This window comes from Vicugna pacos, chromosome 12 (assembly GCF_048564905.1).
Source record: "Vicugna pacos chromosome 12, VicPac4, whole genome shotgun sequence".
Taxonomy (NCBI): domain Eukaryota; kingdom Metazoa; phylum Chordata; class Mammalia; order Artiodactyla; family Camelidae; genus Vicugna; species Vicugna pacos.
Genome location: NC_132998.1, coordinates 52,902,737 through 52,920,527, shown reverse-complemented (window position 1 = coordinate 52,920,527; position 17,791 = coordinate 52,902,737). Strand labels below are relative to the sequence as shown.

Sequence of the window (17,791 nt, the reverse complement as noted above, 5' to 3'; positions counted from 1 at the left end):
TAATAGTGTCACTAATTAAAATAACAAGTAGGAACTAGTGGCCGTTTCCGGGTGAAGACTGCATTTGAAAATATGTGTTTGAGATGATCATCCGCGTACATTCAATTCATGCATGTGCGAGTATTATCACAGGGCTCTCAGACGAAGTCTTTTATTCATTCTTAACAGACTGCTGATCCTAATTTATTAAATAATTTTGACGACCTTGTGCTCTCTGTGTGATTCTGTAACACCATCTTTAGTCTTTATTTTCACATCCCCACAATGTCTGGCAAATAGTAGGTGCTCAATAAATGAACATGGAATGCATGCTTGGATTGACATGATAAAATTGCCAAGTTTCTCTAAAATGTTAATTTTAGGTGAAAGCTGACATCACTTTCTAACTTTCCATCCTGTTCCATCTCAGGTCTTTCACCTCCTACTCCCCCGCTCCCCCCCACCTCTTATAAGGTTAACTCCTATACCCCGTGAAGCTCAGTTTAGATATTCCTTCCACCAGAAGTCATTCCTTGAAACCTCCACGCCAGTCAGGTACCTCTCTTTTGTAATCCACCCAAGCCCGTGTAATCTGCATCTTCCTCAACCCCTCATCAGATGGTGAGCTCCTTCAGGGTGACAGTTTGTCATTCACCTTTGTGTCCCAGTAAAATAATAGCAATAAGAGCCATTATTTTTTGGGTGTTTACTATGAAGCCAGTACTGTGGTGAGCATTTTACAGGCATTGTCTCTCCCAGTCCTCATAACAGCCCTAAGAGGTGGAGGATCATGTTATAGATGAGGAAACTGAGGCCTGGTCATTAGCTAGTATGAAGCAGAGTCAGGCCTTTGACCTCAAAGCCTGAGTCCTTAACCAGTCTGTTCTGACACTAGTTAGGTCCTCAGGAAATATCCAGAAATATCTGTCTAGTGGCTGAATATTTTCCAAAGTCACTGGACAGTCATCATTGCCTCCTTCCCTTTTTTCTTTGACTTTTGGGGCGGGGTGGGGTAGTTGAAGGGTGATTAAGAAATGAAATGGAGAAATTAGAAAGGAGAAAAAGGCACTGGATAATTAGCCCCTGAGCAAAACTATATGTATTAGGCAACAGAAACATAGTGAACACTAGATACACACAAACTTCAGAACACTCAGGCAACATAAAAAGCATGATAACTCAACATGACTGTCACAGCTCGGCAGTAGATGTGTCATTTGCTACCCAAGCGGTTAACGATTCCAGCCACTTGTACACTACTTAAATTAACCCAATTCCCCAGCACTCCATCCCATTCTCCCCATTCCATTCCACTCCACTCTGCTTCACTCTGCTCCATTTCACTCCTTTCCATTCTGCTGCCTCTCACTCTCCACCTCCACTGCATTTTGCTCCACTCCACTCTTCACCTTTCTTTTCCTTTCCTTTCTACACAACTTCAGTAAGTATTCAGCGTTACGTTCAGGTGCTGGAGCAACACAACTGAATAAATACATCCCTACCCTCCAAAAGCTCACTTTCAGATTTCTCCTGTTATCACTGGATAACAGACCACTCCAACTCATGGCCCATCGACACCGAGTCAGTCCAAAATCCTCAGAAACCAGGTGCTAGCTGATAAAATTAACTGGCACACAAAAGATTTTCTTTTCACGCAATTCCAAGCGATTACACTGAACAATTTTCTTCCTCTCTCATACCCTTCTAGGTGTTGAGGTAAAGTGTCTTTCAAAGTTACACTTGGTGGAGAGGGATTTTTTATCCCCTAAGTGACTCATTTTTATTTTTCAAAGTATTTAACTATAAATGTTTATAACCGATTGTCATAAAGTAACTGCTCCTGCAAAACCAGCTGACGATCTTGGCAGGGCTGCCTCGCCTAAGGCAGGAAAGTCACGGAGAACTGCAGTTTTAGAAACTGCCTTTGGAAGGAGCATAGCTTTTATACACGCAGCTTCCCAGGACATAGTTAAAGATTTCGCCTGAGCTTCAAGAGAAAAACGGAACACGAGGTAGTTGGCTGCCTAGTCATTCTGGTGTTCCACCTGGGAGCTCATATAAACTTTAGAGGGGACTTCGCTTTGGAAACAAACTAAAAATGAAAAAACAAAAACCCTGCAGTGTGTTTGCCGTGATCCGAGCCTGCACACCCAGCTCTGGAGTGGGGGTCACGTGAGCTCTGGAACACGGCGCTGTGTTGGCCCAAGGACTGCCGTGCTCCCACAGAGAGCTGGAGCTGTCTGTCCCTGACTCGGCCCCAAAGAGCCCGGCCACCCCTGGGAGTTCTCTGTGTGTCTGTTTCACAATGGTCAGACGTGGGCAAAACTGGGGAAATATTCTTTTTGCTAAAAGACAACTTTCTAGGGTTCAGGCAGATGTGTTTTTATTGAAGCACTTATTCGGCATGTTTTTTACTTGACACAATTTTTTTTGTATATACTAAATACATATGCATATATATTTAAACTCAGCTGTGAGAATATTCTCATGAGCTGACGTTAGAGTGGAGTTTTAGCTGAGGTACATTCAGCTCCACCAGGAAGCATTCAGCTGCAAGAGCAAGTGTGACCCTCTCACTGACCTGTGGATGAAAGGGCTCAGGAGGTGGAGATTTAAGGAGAGCAGAGAACCTGTGCAAGATGGCCTCCTTGAGTAACAGCTCTCCTGTCCCATTTCCTAGCTTCCCTCTCCACTTTTCAAGTCCACAGACCTGAAACCATAATGACCCAGCCAGGACAGGGGGGTACAGAGCCAGGTGGACATACTCCCTTTCTCTATTTCAAGACCAAACTGGGTGACGTGATGGGAGAGGAGAAGCTATTAAGTGAATTTAGAATTTGGGATATTTTCTGAAATGGCTACTTTTGCTAATGGGTTGAGAGTGAGTGTTGAGTTTTAAAGTGACATAAAGAGTGTCAAGAAAAGTCAGGAGGCCTTCCAAAAGTCTATTCAGAGGCATGGGGAGAACTAGGTTGCAGGGAAGATTTACAGTACTGGCTCTATGTGTTTTGTCACCAATCATGAATTATGTGTACACCAGCCGGGCGCCATATGCAATATTGGTTTCTGCACAACACGAAAGAAACCAGAGCACTAAAGTGGCTGTTAAGTCACATGCCTGGTGTTGGCTTTTACTTGCTTTGAATTATTTGGGTTGCTTATTAGAAAACAGCTAAACACTGCCAAATGGAATCTTAGCTTTTAAATTTTGCTTTAATTACACTGTTACTGCCTAAAATGATGGCGTAAAACCCTGAGTGGAAAGCAAAATCCAAGAGATGAACCCCAGAAATGGAAACACTATGGGGACAGACTCTGTAGTCCTGTCATTGCTGCTTCTCAGCTATTTATCTGTCCTCAGGTAGACGCTGATGCGGGATTGCTACGTGACTCAGCTTATCTTTGTCGACGTGCACAAATCAGTTATAGTGATTCCTAAATCTTCCACTGCTTTGTGACTCTTTCCCCTCCCTTATAAGTGTAAACGATTGTGACATATATGCAGAGAGACCTGCAAGGGACTGATTTCAATGTTTCTTTCCTGGTTCTAGGTTACTGTAAGACTGTGAACCTTGACTTTGGTTCAGAAATGGGGCCAACCTACAGGAGTGCAGATATAACATGGCAGCCTAATGATCTTCACCTTACAAGGGTGCAGAAATTGTAATTCTATTGCAAAGATTTTCTCATTCCACGAAATGCTTCATGTACAATTAGCAGCCAAGACACGGAGTGCCCCATCGCCCACTTGAATAGCAACACATCCAGCAAAGCAAGTCTTTCCAAGCGACGGGCTTTCTGAGACCTCCACAAACCCTTACCTCTTCAGTGGTGCTGGAGAAGGGCTGAGTAGTCCAAGGGTCCCAAGATGTAATTCCAGCCATCCGCAGACTGGGATCCTGCATCTGGCTGCTGTTTCCTGTAGTACTTCTGGTGAAGGCCTCTGTGGTGTTTCTAATTAGGTGTCCTGGGCTATATGGAAGTGCATTAAAAGTGGTGGAGATTTGAGGAGGAGCCGTGTTTCTAGTGGTCCTTACTGAAACTTCCGCTCCCAGGCCAGCTGAAGTAAAGAAAGGACAATTGCTAAAATTACCCTCATGTGTGATGAATTCATCACATAAAAGCACTTTTACTTAGAGGAAGAATACCTCTTTAATAACAAGCAGTAGACAAGCTTCAGTTATAGGAAAAAACAGACGATACTTTAAGTGTGATCATGCTCATTTGCCTTGTCCATTTCACCCATCTTTTATCCATACATCAATTTCATAGGATGGAGGGAGAGTTGCAGAAACTGTGCAATTAGAAAGAACCCAAGCTCTGTGTACAAGAAAGAATTAAATTTACTCTATGAACATTTTTGGGGGTCTCTGAATTGGTGTCGGGGGTTCCATGAATCTCTAAAAACTCCACGCAAAATTTTGAATATATGCGCATATATCCTTTTTCTCTCTAGGGGAATTTCATAGCTTTCATCAGCTTCTCAAAGGGGTCGTTAAATAGAATATCAGGTTGAGGATTACCACTGATGACTTGCCTTTGTCATGGAGATTGACAATTCCTTGGGAAGTAATAACATGTCTTCAACAGTTACTAGTCCTAATGGTGTGAGTACCAAATCATGGGACTGTTGTATATTCTAAGATACTTATCTTCTGGAAGAATCCTGAATTGACTAATTTATGAGCTGATGGGATGAATGTGTAGCTTGGTTTGCAAGGCTGAATTGTCCATACTTCAAAAAATAAAATTGGCTTGTGAGTTAGGTTCACCTAGCCACCATATTAAAATGTGCTCTCCATCTCTTGGGGATCTTGTTAATATGCTGATGGTGTTTGGACCACACTTTGTGTAACAAGACCTACAGGATGATTGTACCATGTGAGGCACTGGGAAAATCTGTACATGATGCGCCAAGGTGGTGTGTTACACGCTTCCACCAACTCCATCGTGCATCAGCCTTCTCGGGGATATAAAATCTTGCCCAATTAGATAACCATAACTTCGAAGAGTTTTCGGTTTAAAGACTGGCAGAAGAAAGATTTTATTTTTCACTATTCTTTTACTGATTCATTCAAATAACTATTTACTAAGCAACTACTGTATCCTGACTGGTGGTCCTCTAAAAAGGCTATTAATCATCCCATTTTCTCTTTTCTGATTTACCTTACTAATCCATTTTTTGAATCTCACTTACTTCCACTCTTAATTTCAACTGACATATTTCATATGGTAATGTATATGAAGAAGCTGGGGAGAAGCACAAAAAAGAGGATTAAGATGGAAAATGTATTTTTAAAATTTAGCAAGGTGTAAATATCAGCAGTTCTCTTCAATGCTAATAAAATAATCGCGATTATAAGCATATTTTCCTTAAGCTGTGGAGGGTTATGCAGAATACCTCTTCTATAGGGCTGCCAGATTTAGTAAATAAAAATACAGTATGCTCAGTTGAACTAGAATTTCAGATAAACAACCAATAATTCAGTATATTTAATATATCTCCAATATACAACATCCCAAAGATTACATTATATGTCATATTGTATGTTAGGAATATTTTTGTACAAAAAATTGTCACTTATCTGAAATTCAAATATAACTGGGTGTTGTATATTTTATCTGGCAACTTCACCTGGTACAGCCAATAGATCTAGGCTTTGATCAATTTTGGGACATTCTCCCTAGTTTCTGATTGTTTTTACCTTTCTGAATCCTGAATTATTATCTCTGTCATTGTGCCTGGGCACTGTGAACATAGACCAGGAGATTTATTTATCCCTGGCGTATTTTCTACATGACCAACACAACTGTACCATTGGTAATATGCCTTTCAACGAATTCCAAGGAGCAGTCCTGAATTAGGTTCTAGGATGTCCCTTTAAGTAGATATTTGTCTATTTTCAGGATGTAAAAAATTCTGTATATGGTATAGCATTTTGGTCATTTTGAGGTTTGGTCAGTGCCACCTCCCTGAGTTGATCACCGACTATGACAATTTTAGCTCGCAGACCCTCAAAAAAAAAGATGTAATGATGGGGTGAGGACAGAGACAAGCTTCCAAATACATACTGTGTAATTATGTGTCTTAGCATGCCAACCTGTGCTTACTCTTCTCCACTAAGGAGCAGTTGGTAAGTTCTCATCCTGAGAATTATTTTTTATTAGTCATCTTACAAAATTAAGTCAATGGACAAAACAGGACTCTCCCCAAATTAGACAAATGATCAAAACACTCTTGAAATTTCTTCTGTGAATAACATGGCTTATCATCATTACATATACATTTGGAATATCTTATGGAAACAATTTTAGTCTTCTGTAATTGTCTTTAATTAACGTTCTAACGTATTTTTAAAACATTCCAAACCAAACAAGTCCCCTTTCCATTTTAGGCCACCACCTTTTTTCCAAAGAAAGAACCTACAGAATATCCAAGTCTGCTACCCCTTCATTTGATGTCTGTGCGTCTAACTTGCTCTATTTAAGAAACAGGAAGGAAACTTTAGTCTTAACACTCAATTTCCACATGTTGTGAATTTGAAAGCAGTGGCTTGCACCTTTTGGTAGGCATCACAGTCACATTTGGAGCTTGTTGAAATAGCTCTCTTCCTAGAAATTGTGTTTTAGTAGATCTGGCATGGAATCCAGCATCTGCATTTCTACTAAGCTTCTCCGGTGACTCTGATACATGTCTAGGTATATACTTTTATCCAAACTGAGCCAGAGCTGAATTCTAATAATTTTTTATGTGGGTATTGAAGGCTTTTAAAGTAGACAGGTTGAAAGAAAATCCATTAAAGAAATATATAAGGCGATCAAAATAAGGTCATCTTTCCATTGCTTGAACTCTTTGTTGAAATGTGCCATGAAACTACACTAAAAATAGTTGATCTTTGGATGTTTTGGGTTCTATAAATTCTTTTGATGTTCTTTAAAAAAGGTCCATACATTTTACAGTTCATGAAAGAGCAAGGCATGTTTTGACAAATGCGAGGAAAGGTTCTTACACAATGGAACAATATATTGAAGCTATTTTTAAAAAGCTTTATTGTACCATTGCTACTACATTGTTTCCATGCTACACACAATTCCTCTTAGAACACAATTCAAAATAAGATGCACCATCCTGGGTCCAATCTAAAAAGTTTTAGCACTTGTTTATAAAAAATAAAGCCTAGCACTGACAGCGCAGCTATAAGACGATTTGCAATGACTGCATCATATCAAGGCCATATTTCAAATACATTGAAGAAAGCAATTATGTATCTAAGTTTATCAATTCATCTATGATTGCCTCAGAAATAGTCAATCATAGAAATGGAATTTTTGTATAATTATAATAAAGAGAATACGTAAATTGTTAGTTTCCCTCTTTTGAATGACACAAATAACTTTCAAGCACATTGAAAGCAATTACTTGACTAGAATTCCTTTTGGAGATAGAAAAATCTGACTCTGCTGATACTTTCTATTCTATAGGAAGATGCCCAACGTAATGTGCCCTTTAAAAGTGGAAATAAAATCTGGAAAAGAGATAATAAGTAAAATAGAAGATACCTTAGAAAAATAACGACTTATGTGTATGTATATGTGTGTGTGTGTGTGTGTGTAATATATGAAAGAGCACCAAAGAAGGAGAATTTGCGATGGGAGACATAACAAATCAGAAGTCATAAACAGAGGCTACATTTTTTTTTACAGAACTTAAAAAAGGTGCAAGATTAGAAATCAAGTAAAATTAATAAATGGAAATTCATACCAAGACATAGCATAGTAAAGCATCAAAGTATAGCACAGTAAAAAAAAAATTAGATCAAAATAAAATGAAAGCCTGGCCAATCAAAGAAAACACTTTTTAGTAACCAAGTACTACTCAATGATGGTAATATGGGTTGCATTATGAAGATGTGCCTAGCTTATCCTAATGCCCCATGATTTCTTTTGGGAAGATACACACACATGCGCGCACACACACACACTGGGAGAAGGATGACATGGCTGGGTGGAAGGATGGAGGAAGAAGAATGGCTTATAAGTTCATGGCTACCAGGCTGTGGGAGAGACATGCTGAGCCAGAGCTGCTTAAACAGGCTCAGGGCAAGGGGAGGTGGGAAGCGGGTGGACAGCTTGGTGTGCCCAGGGCTGGCTGGCCCATTAGGTATTTTAAGACCCAGAAAATGGTTGAATTTCTTTGAAAATAATTTTTAACAAAAGAACTTTCAGGGTGAAAGAAAATGTTTAAACTTTTTTTTTTCACACATTATGAAAAAATGAGAATGTTAGGACTCGTGAAAATCTATAAAATTATTATACTCTTTTTTCCCCCGGTGGAGAAAGGAACACACAAAGACCTAAGAGCCCAGGACCCACGAAAGTCGTATGTGGCCCTGGGTGTGCCAGGTCAAGTTCACTACGTGTCACAGGCTGAAAATGGTTGGGGGGCCCTGGCTGCTCTGCCAGATACTTTTCAATGATCATATGAAGTATAGATCAATAATCAATGGTCATATACTTTTCAATGAACATATAAATAAATGGTTCATTCCAAGTCCCATGTAGTTATAACGATACAAGGAAAAAAATTCTAAAATGGCTATGACAGCCAATTTGGTCAAAGTAGGGTCTGTAGACACAAAAGAAACTTTCTGTTTTGCTTTGTTTACTCGCGATCAAGCTCTCTGTATTTACAAGCATCCCTACCAATCACTAAAGGAAATAGCTTCTATTAAAACCCTTTCTCCCAAGAGTATATATGTTTACCGTATCCCAGTGCTTATTCATTTTAGTCCCTCACCCACATGACTACAATTAAACAATTACTTTGACCAGCAGGTCTGTCAAGCCAGCCAGTGGTATGATTGGCTTCAGCAGCAAAATCTCTTTTCGTGATTTCACTAGCTCCGCCATACTAGGGACACTTGAAAATATGTCTGCAAAAACGTGCCTGTCCTCAGATAAATATGAGATCTAAATGAATGAATGAATCTGCAGTAGATGCTGCAGTCAAGTGGTTGGCTGACGTACGCAACGTTACTCTTCATTCAGTATGAAACATCCTAGTGAAAGGAACAGTTTTAGACAATCATGCAGCTGTTTGTATTCATAGGGAGAGTTCGCATTCCTTGGAAAAGGTATCCAAACCATAGATGGAATTTTGCACTCTTCATCTGGAAGTCCTAGAATTATGCGAGCATGGTCTACCTGCCAACAGATTTGTGCTGGTGTTGTGGAAACCCCTTTCAAGTTTAGGATGTTTTTATTTCCCTCTCTTAGGGATTATTTGCTTAGATATGCTTGCACATCGGTAGTGTCCTTTGAGTGAATCTCTCTGTTTCCCATGTAGAAAGGAGGAGGGCAAAGAATGAGTTATTTTCCATATCATGTAAGTCCATAAAACTTCAATAACTGGGCCACTGACTGTCACCTTTGTTGTTTGCTTGTGGGGCCAACACTATTTCCTGTTGGAATAGATGCAGCTGTCACTTTTGATGGCTTGGTGGGTTTAAAAATTATACTTGATTTGGGAAGAAGAGAAAAGCAACAGTCATGATTTCAATAGTGGCATCAAGTAGACCTTAGCTTTCCTTTATTGTTCCCCAAAATTCTGATATTCAACACCTTCTAGAAGTTGAAACATTTACTGACTTAGATATACATTGTTGACCATTGGGACCAAGATTAGCTTGAAAGGAGGTAAAGATTCCTAACTTATGATCCCTGTTCTTATTAGGCTTATAATATAGTAATTTATTTTTCTAATTATTTTTTTTCTTCTGCCATCTCCTATATATACAAAAGACTTGATCATGGGGAAATGATTTTTTCAATTGAATTTCAAGTGAACTTTCCTAGAAATGAACAAGTGTCCCCCCAAATGTAGGCTGACATAATTTCCCCTTTAGCTTATAAGGTTTTTGCTATGAGGGAAGCCCTTTACTTAGGGGTGTTATGTTCCAAGTGTTTGTAAATTAGAGATTTGGACTTCAGAACACCTTTTTACTCCTAAAGTTAATAGATAGCCTTAAAAAAAGTGAACTATGTGATGATATAAAACTGCAATACTGTTGAATAAAATAAACTTTGACTTTTCCTTATTCTTAATTACATCATTGACGTCTGCCTTGTATAAATTTGCAGAATGAGATTGAAAAATTATAGACGAGATTTCTAAAAATTATGCTCTTAATACAGTGACTCCAAGGATGTAGCTATACAATGTAACATGAAAATATATGGAGGAAAATTTAGAAAATCTGTCAGTCACTTGTTTTATGGACACATTGCTAGAGGTAAGATGGTTTCCAGACACATGGATATCTGGCACCTGAGTGACAAACAGATATATGCAGAGAGTGAAGGTTTTCAATTTTTAGCCAGATGTGTTGGCATTACTACTGCGAATAATATCTACAAGACTCTAATTTTTTAAAAAATTATCTTAAAATGTGGATTAAAAAAAAAAGAGTCTAGCTACCAGCTACACGTTGGTTTTTTGGGGTCCAAAATGAAGTCATGTAGAATACTCTTTAAGGGAAACTTGAAATTCAGAGGGAATGGTAAAAATCTCCATTCATTTTCTCCTTAATTTGGTAATCTACTATGTACTGAGGATCCTGGTCCTACACAACCGAAATATTCTATTTAATTAGATTCACATTAATTAGGTCCCTTTAAATTCTATTCTATTTGCCCTACTAAATGGTTGTTTGAAGGGATTTTAAAGAAGTATAAACTATATGAAAATTTTAAAAGACAGGTTAATTTTTCATCCTTCTAGTAAAAATCACTGCAGTAGCTGTGTTTATTTGAGGAAATCTGACTCTAGTACAGGTCCGTCTCCCAAAAACCTTTGCATGAACTTTTGAATTGAATTTTAACCCACTTTGGGAGTCTATTCAATTCACCCTGTTAAAGAGGGACTCTTGAGTTAAGGCGAGGAAGAAGAAGGAAAAAGGTATTTTACTGAGAGTGAAGCACAGCTAAATTATGACAAAATCCAGTGGGCACTCAAAGTAGTCTTTTAAAAATATGCAATTTAAAAATTATCTTTCATATTAAAAAAAAACTGTTGCTTAATGTGACACATTGGCAAGAATATATATTGGAGAAAGGGGTATATTTTTCTGCTTATACTCTACTATAACTAAATATTTACTTATCTGGCCTCTCTATTACCCTAAGGAGCAAGACATAATTAGTGATTCTCAACTTTGGCTGCACATTAGAATCACCTTGGAAGCATTTTAAAAATACGATGCCTGAGCTAGCTGGCCTAGAGGATGAAGCCTGAATATTAATATTATTTCAAAGGTCCCACTGGACAAAATGAAAAGACAACCTAGGGACTTGGAGAAAATATTTGCAAATGATGCTACCGATGAGGGATTAATTTCGAAAGTATACAAACAGCTCATACAGTTTAATATAAAAAAAAAAGCCCAATCAAAAACTGGGCAGAAGACCTAAGCAGACATTTCTCCGAAGAAGACTTTCAGATGGCCAATAGGCACGTGAAAAGATGCTCAATATGGCTAATTACTAGAGAAATGCAAATCAAAACTACAATGAGGTATCACCTCACACCAGTCAGAATGGCTGTCATCAAAAAAGTCTACATATAATAGATGCTGAAGAGAGTATAGAGAAAAGGTAGCCCTCCTACATGGTTGGTAGGAATGTAAATTGGTGCAGCCTCTATGAAGAACAGTATGGGGGTTCCTTAAAAAACTAAACATAGAGTTACCATGTAATCCTGCAATCCCACTCCTGGGCACATATCCAGAGAAAGCTCTAATTTGACAAGATACACGCCCCCAAAGCTCATAACAGCACTATTTACAATAGCCAAGACATGGAAGCAACCTAAATGTTCATTGACAGATGAATGGATAAAGAAGATGTGGTATATATATATATATTTATACACACATATACACAATGGAATATTACTCAGCAATAAAAACAAATGAAATAATGCCATGTGCAGCAACATGGATGGACCTAGAGATTATCATATTAAGTGAAGTAAGTCAGAGAAAGACAAATACCATATGATATCACTTATATGTGAAATTAAAAAAAAATACAGATGAACTTATTTACAAAATAGAAACAGACTCACAGACATAGAAAACAAACTTACGGTTACCAAAGGGGAAAGCAGGAGGAGGGGAGAAGAATAAATTAAGAGTTTGGGGTTAGCACATATACATTACCATATATAAAATAGTTAAACAACAAGGATGTATTGTATAGCACAGGGAACTATATTGAACACCTTGTAATAACATAATGGAAAAAATCTAAAAAAGAATATACACACACACACACACACACACACACATATATATATATACATGAATCACCTTGCTGTACACCTGAAACTAACACAACATTATAAATTAACTATACTTCAATTTTAAAAAATGGTTAAAAAAGGTCCCTTTTGTATTCTGATGTGAAGCTTGGGTTGAGAATCACTAGTGTGGGTTACTTCCATTACCACAGCACAAACTCTGGCACGTAGTGGTTAGTAGAGAAATATTACTTAGATACTTGAATAGCATCGTGAATGTTTCCTCTATGAAACAAATACAAAATATATAGTCCAGATTTTGACCTTCACAGGTATGCTTTTACTGAAGAACTTAATTAAAAAAAATTCCCATCCTATGGATGAATAACATGCATATTTGTGCTGCTTAAGAGTAAAGTATTTAAAATGCTGGAGAGGGTGTGGAGAAAAGGGACCCCTTCTACACTGTTGGTGGGAATTCAGTTTGGTGCAGCCATTGTGGAAAAAAGTATGGAGAGTCCTTAAAAGACTGAAAATAGACTTACCATACGACCCAGCAATCCCATTCTTGGGCATATATTGAGAGGGGAACCTTAATTCAGAAAGACACCTGCACCCCAATGTACACAGCAGCACTATATGCAATAGCCAAGACATGGAAACAACCTAAATGTCCATGGACAGATGACTGGATAAAAAAGTATACTTACACAATGGAATACTACTCAGCCACAAAGAATGATAAAATAATGCCATTTGCAGCAACATGGATGGCCCTGGAGAATGTCATTCTAAGTGAAGTAAATTAGAAAGAGAAAGACAAATATCCTATGATGTCACTTATATGTGGACTCAAAAGAAAAAGACAAATGAGCTCGTTTACAGGGCAGAAACAGACTCACAGACATAGAAAGCAAACTTGTGGTTACCAAGGGGGCAGGGGGTGGGAAGGTTTGGACTGGAAGATTGAGATTTGCAGATACTGACTAATATATATAAAATAGATAAACAAGTTTATACTGTATAGCATAGGGAACTATATTCAATATCTTGCAGTAGCTTATGGTGAAAAGGAATATGAAAATGAATATATGTATATTCATGTATGACTGAAGCATTGTGCTGTACACCAGACATTGACGCAATGTTGTAAACTGACTACACCTCAATTTAAAAAGTATTTAATTATCCACTCTTTAAGAAAGGGCATTTGGCATCCATCTTTTTGAGGAGGGGGTGGTAATTAGGTTTATTTATTTATTTATTTAATGGAGGTACTGGGGCTTGAACCCAGGACCTCATGCATGCTATAGCTTCCACTGAGCTATATACCCTCCTCCTTGAAAGGGCATTTGGAATGATTCATTGCAAATATCTGCATGCAATTTAATTTCTCACAATTGATTCTCTAGAAAATCAGAGAGCTTTCATGTACCAATATCACTCTGTATGGATGGAGAAGAAAAATACATCTGTTAACTTATAATTGTATTAAAGCAAATGTATGTGTTGTGCCTGTGCATACTGAAATATAAAAACTTTTTTGTACCAAAGTCATACAAATGTTAACCTTGCTTTTTCTAGAAGTCCATCCCCCCCAGCCCCACATTGTTTCAGACATGTTTTGGATATGGCTTGTTCTAGTGGTTAATTGTAAATGGTCTGTTGTATCTACTTTACTTTCAAAGTGAAGTCCATCATTAGACATGTTTTGTATGGAGGTCAAAGGAGATAGTTTTTTCATGAATTATCTTTTATCTTGAATAATCCATATCTATTGAATCCACACGTACTTTGTAAAAGTTCCACTTTTCAAATATTCTGCTAAATAAGGTTTGATTGGGAGTTGGGAGGAAACTCATTTCTTGTATGTAATATCTACAACGTTTCTTTGTTGTTTAGGACAGGCCTAGCTAGATGAACCACTGGAAGAGGATTGTATGAATCGGTTGCTGTATGCTGTATACTCTCAGATAAAGCTGAATTTTCCAATTGACTTATATTTTTATCTTATTCTTGTATTGGAGGTTTTATAAGAACAGAGACTGTAACAACCTTCATTGAAGAAGCGCCCACTGCATTCACTGGCATCTAATTAGATGCTTCTTTCTTTAACAAAATGAATGAGTGACAGACAACTGTCCAAAGACCAGAGAGGTGGAAAGACTCACATAAAGCTCAAAACTCAACATCCAAGAAAAAAATTAAAGATACGGTGGATGCTGATCCCTAAGTGAGGGTACGGATCAAAATTATTTGGGGAGATTTTTTTTTTAAAGACATCAAGAATTATGCCCAAATCTAAATTTCTTGGAATCAAATCTTGGAGACAACAGTAGAGGGAAAAATGATGGCAGTGATTCGCTCTGCTCCTCCCCCAGGTGATTTTGATGTTGCCAGTTGGGCGAAAGTCTGTGGCTACGTATTTGGGAAACACTGTATATTGGAAAGTGCCCTGGACCAGAAGTCAAGAAACCTGGTTTCTAACCAAAGCTCTGCCACCTAGTTATTTGGGATAGTTCACTGAACCTTGGCAAATTTTAATCTTAATGAAGCACTTCATTTCTAGATAATTGCTCCAGTGATTTGTAAGGTCTGTTTGTACCTAGGAGGTAATAATGGTGTTGGTTTTATCGTTCATGATTTCCTAAAGCAAACCTCTAACAGAGGAGTAAATAAATAATACGATGATCAAGTAAAATAGAATATTAAGCTATATCCACGAATAAAGATTCCTAGTGCAAGTCTGAGCTATGCATTGCACCAGGAATTTGTGCTTGCACATACAGGTCTTTACATGTGTCCAGCATCTACATTATATCCATCAAAGGTCAACAAATTAGAAAACTCTGTGGCTGCACACTGGTTTTTACCATTTCAAAAGTATGTTACCTCCAAAAGATGTTGACCCCTGCACTTAGCACAAGAGATTTGCAAAAATAGAATTCATTGTCTTCCCAGTCTTATCAAGCACCAATTTTGTATTCTAATAGTTCCTCATAGCCAGAGAACAGAGGTGTCTACATCAGCGAAATGATGAATTTCCTGATCATTTGCTTTCGTCATTACATATGCATGCTATGTATATTCCTACATCTAACAGCACTTCACCAAAGTGCTTAGTGTCTGGCACAAAAGAGAAACTCAAGAACTATGTGTTGAATTCACAAAAGAAGCAGGAAAAAGGGGGAAAGAGGAATGAGAGATAGAAAAGTTTGACTGATTTTAATGAGGATAATGAAGTTTTCTGAGTCGGTGGGCATCACACAATCCATTTCCATTAGCTTATGAATCCTCTATAGGAATTTTGTTGGGGCGTGTAGACTTCCCTTTGAATGTGGTAAAAAAAACAAGACATTGAGCAGAAGAACTTTCAGAATCGATTCTGAAAGGAAGAGCTCACCTTTTTTCAAGCAGAGGCTTTCATTGACTGGTTTTCCCTCCTTGTTGACATCCATTTTCATCCAGCTGTGGAGGTACTTCCTGCCCTTCTTGACCACTACCTTGAAGCCTTGTTTCTTGAGAAAGAGAGAGGCATTTTCCACTTCCAGGAACCCTTCCTTCTCATGGCAAGTCCATCGAGGTGCCTGAGAGCAGTGGGCAAAGATGACTGATTGGAAAGGGCCACCAGAGGAATTGGAGATGGCCAGGCACTGCGCAGATTTAACATGAAGGAGCTTTCCATCCTCCGTCCACATCCACTGCTGGTTCTGGCTGGTCCCATCGCACAAGCCCAGGACCACTATCTTATTTGTGTAAAGGCACTGTTGTTTCTGGACATGGACAATCTGAAAGCCCTCTGGAAGATGAGAAGCTCATTAGGTACCATGTAACAAATCATATGGCCCATCAGGAAACAAAACAACCCACCCACAAATCCGCCAAGCCAAAACACGAGGTTTACTTCTCCTTTGCAATGGCTCTCATCTCAAGTGAATAGTCCCAGATTCAACACACACCATTTACAATTCCAATGTGACAATGTAACAATATTAAGATGGCGCACTTAGCCCCCCCATTTTTTTACTTTCACATGGCTTAGAAAAGAAAATATACCCCCACTGAAATAACGAAAGGAAGCCTAGAAAAGAAAAAAAAAACCATACAAAGAATATAGTGTGATATTTTAGCCCAAATAGTTAAATATGCTGAAGTTATAAAAAGTCCAGTTCTGGTTTTTAACCATTTTACTTCTTCCATCTCACCTTCATCACCCACTCTAGAAAAACACCCCTTTTCCTAACCCTTAAGTTACCATCGCTAGAATTGTTTGTTTACAAGTGGACTAGTTTGAATACATCCTTTAAAAAAATTGGATATACTTATCCAAAAATAAAATAAAATCTCCCATTCCCCTAAGTACGACCTTCTAGCTAGCAGCAACCAATGAAAGTACTGATTATCACAAACTCAATTTTTTATAGTCCTGGAGAGAAGCCTTTCTTGATTTCGTGACAAGAGCTGTGCTTTTCAACCTCAGATACTAATAGAGTACCTTTTAAAAATTTTCACCTTTTCTCAATGTAAGAAAACTAAACACCCTGTGGTTAAACATCAGTCTTACAAAGTGCAATATTCAGGCTCGGAAACCACTTTCCAGGTGCTTTTGTGAGTTTTCCCAGCTCTCCCGTGAAAATATTCAGAACTTTCAAACAACTTCCCAATAAAACGCACCACAGCTCCTCAGCCCCCTTTGATTATACTCCTAGTAGTTGCTTTCTGTAACACAAAAGAAAACAAAACTAGATCCCAACAGGCAAAAAGCTTAAAGGTGCCACAGGCTGTTATATAACCACACGCCACTGTAATTGCTTTTGCTCCCCCTCAGGGTGCTTCACGCTCTGCTGTAAAGATGCCATTTCAGGGGTGGCTGGAGGCATTTGGAGGACAGGAGGAGGCCATTTATTTTCCTTTTGGAGAGAAATCTCAACGGTGTGGGCATGGCTGGCTCCTGAGAGTACCCCCCCCCCACCTCGTCTCTGGCTGAACTGCCATGGAGACCTGGCTCCATTCCCGCCTTCTTCCAGGCATTTCTTGGACGACAGGGCTATTGGAGAAATGCCTCAGGAAACTGAGGCAGACCCACTCACCTGAGTTCCCGAGGATGAAGCAGGTAAGAACCGCCATGTACAATTCAGCCTCCATTTTCCACTTAACGACTGTTCATGCTTCGCTTGGGGGGAAAAAAATTCTCCCAGATAAGAGAAGCCAAGACTAGGAAGGAAATGTGCCTTCACGGTGGGGGGAAAAGTCAAGTGACGAGCACTTCCTCCTATTGAATTGTCTGGGGGAAGTTTTACACCAGTTGTTCTTTTGTCTGTTTCCTTAGAAAGAAGGGATTATGATTACCTCTCTCTCGCGCTCTCTCTCTTTTTTTTAATGTAGGAAAAATTCCAGCCTCCAGGAGCAGAATAAAACGTGTAGGTTTTCTTCTACCATCCCGTTGGCACATGACCGCTTCTTCAGCTCAAGAGGGAAGAAAGGAATTGCAATCTTAGGTAATTCAATGTTCCT

The 17,791-nt window shown here is 38.7% G+C and overlaps 1 protein-coding gene across 1 annotated transcript in view; it reads right to left on the bottom strand.

The window, feature by feature from the left end:
• The window catches only part of PTPRB (protein tyrosine phosphatase receptor type B), a 106,907-nt gene extending 89,458 nt beyond the window's left edge, over positions 1–17,449 (bottom strand). The window contains exons 1-3 of the mRNA XM_006197825.4: positions 17,368–17,449; positions 15,681–16,076; positions 3,801–4,039 (exon numbers count right to left, since the gene is read on the bottom strand). Coding sequence (XP_006197887.1) covers positions 3,801–4,039; positions 15,681–16,076; positions 17,368–17,422 — 690 coding nt within the window. The 5' untranslated portion in view covers positions 17,423–17,449. The remainder of the gene's footprint in view (positions 1–3,800; positions 4,040–15,680; positions 16,077–17,367) is intronic.
• Positions 17,450–17,791: the final 342 nt, after the last annotated feature.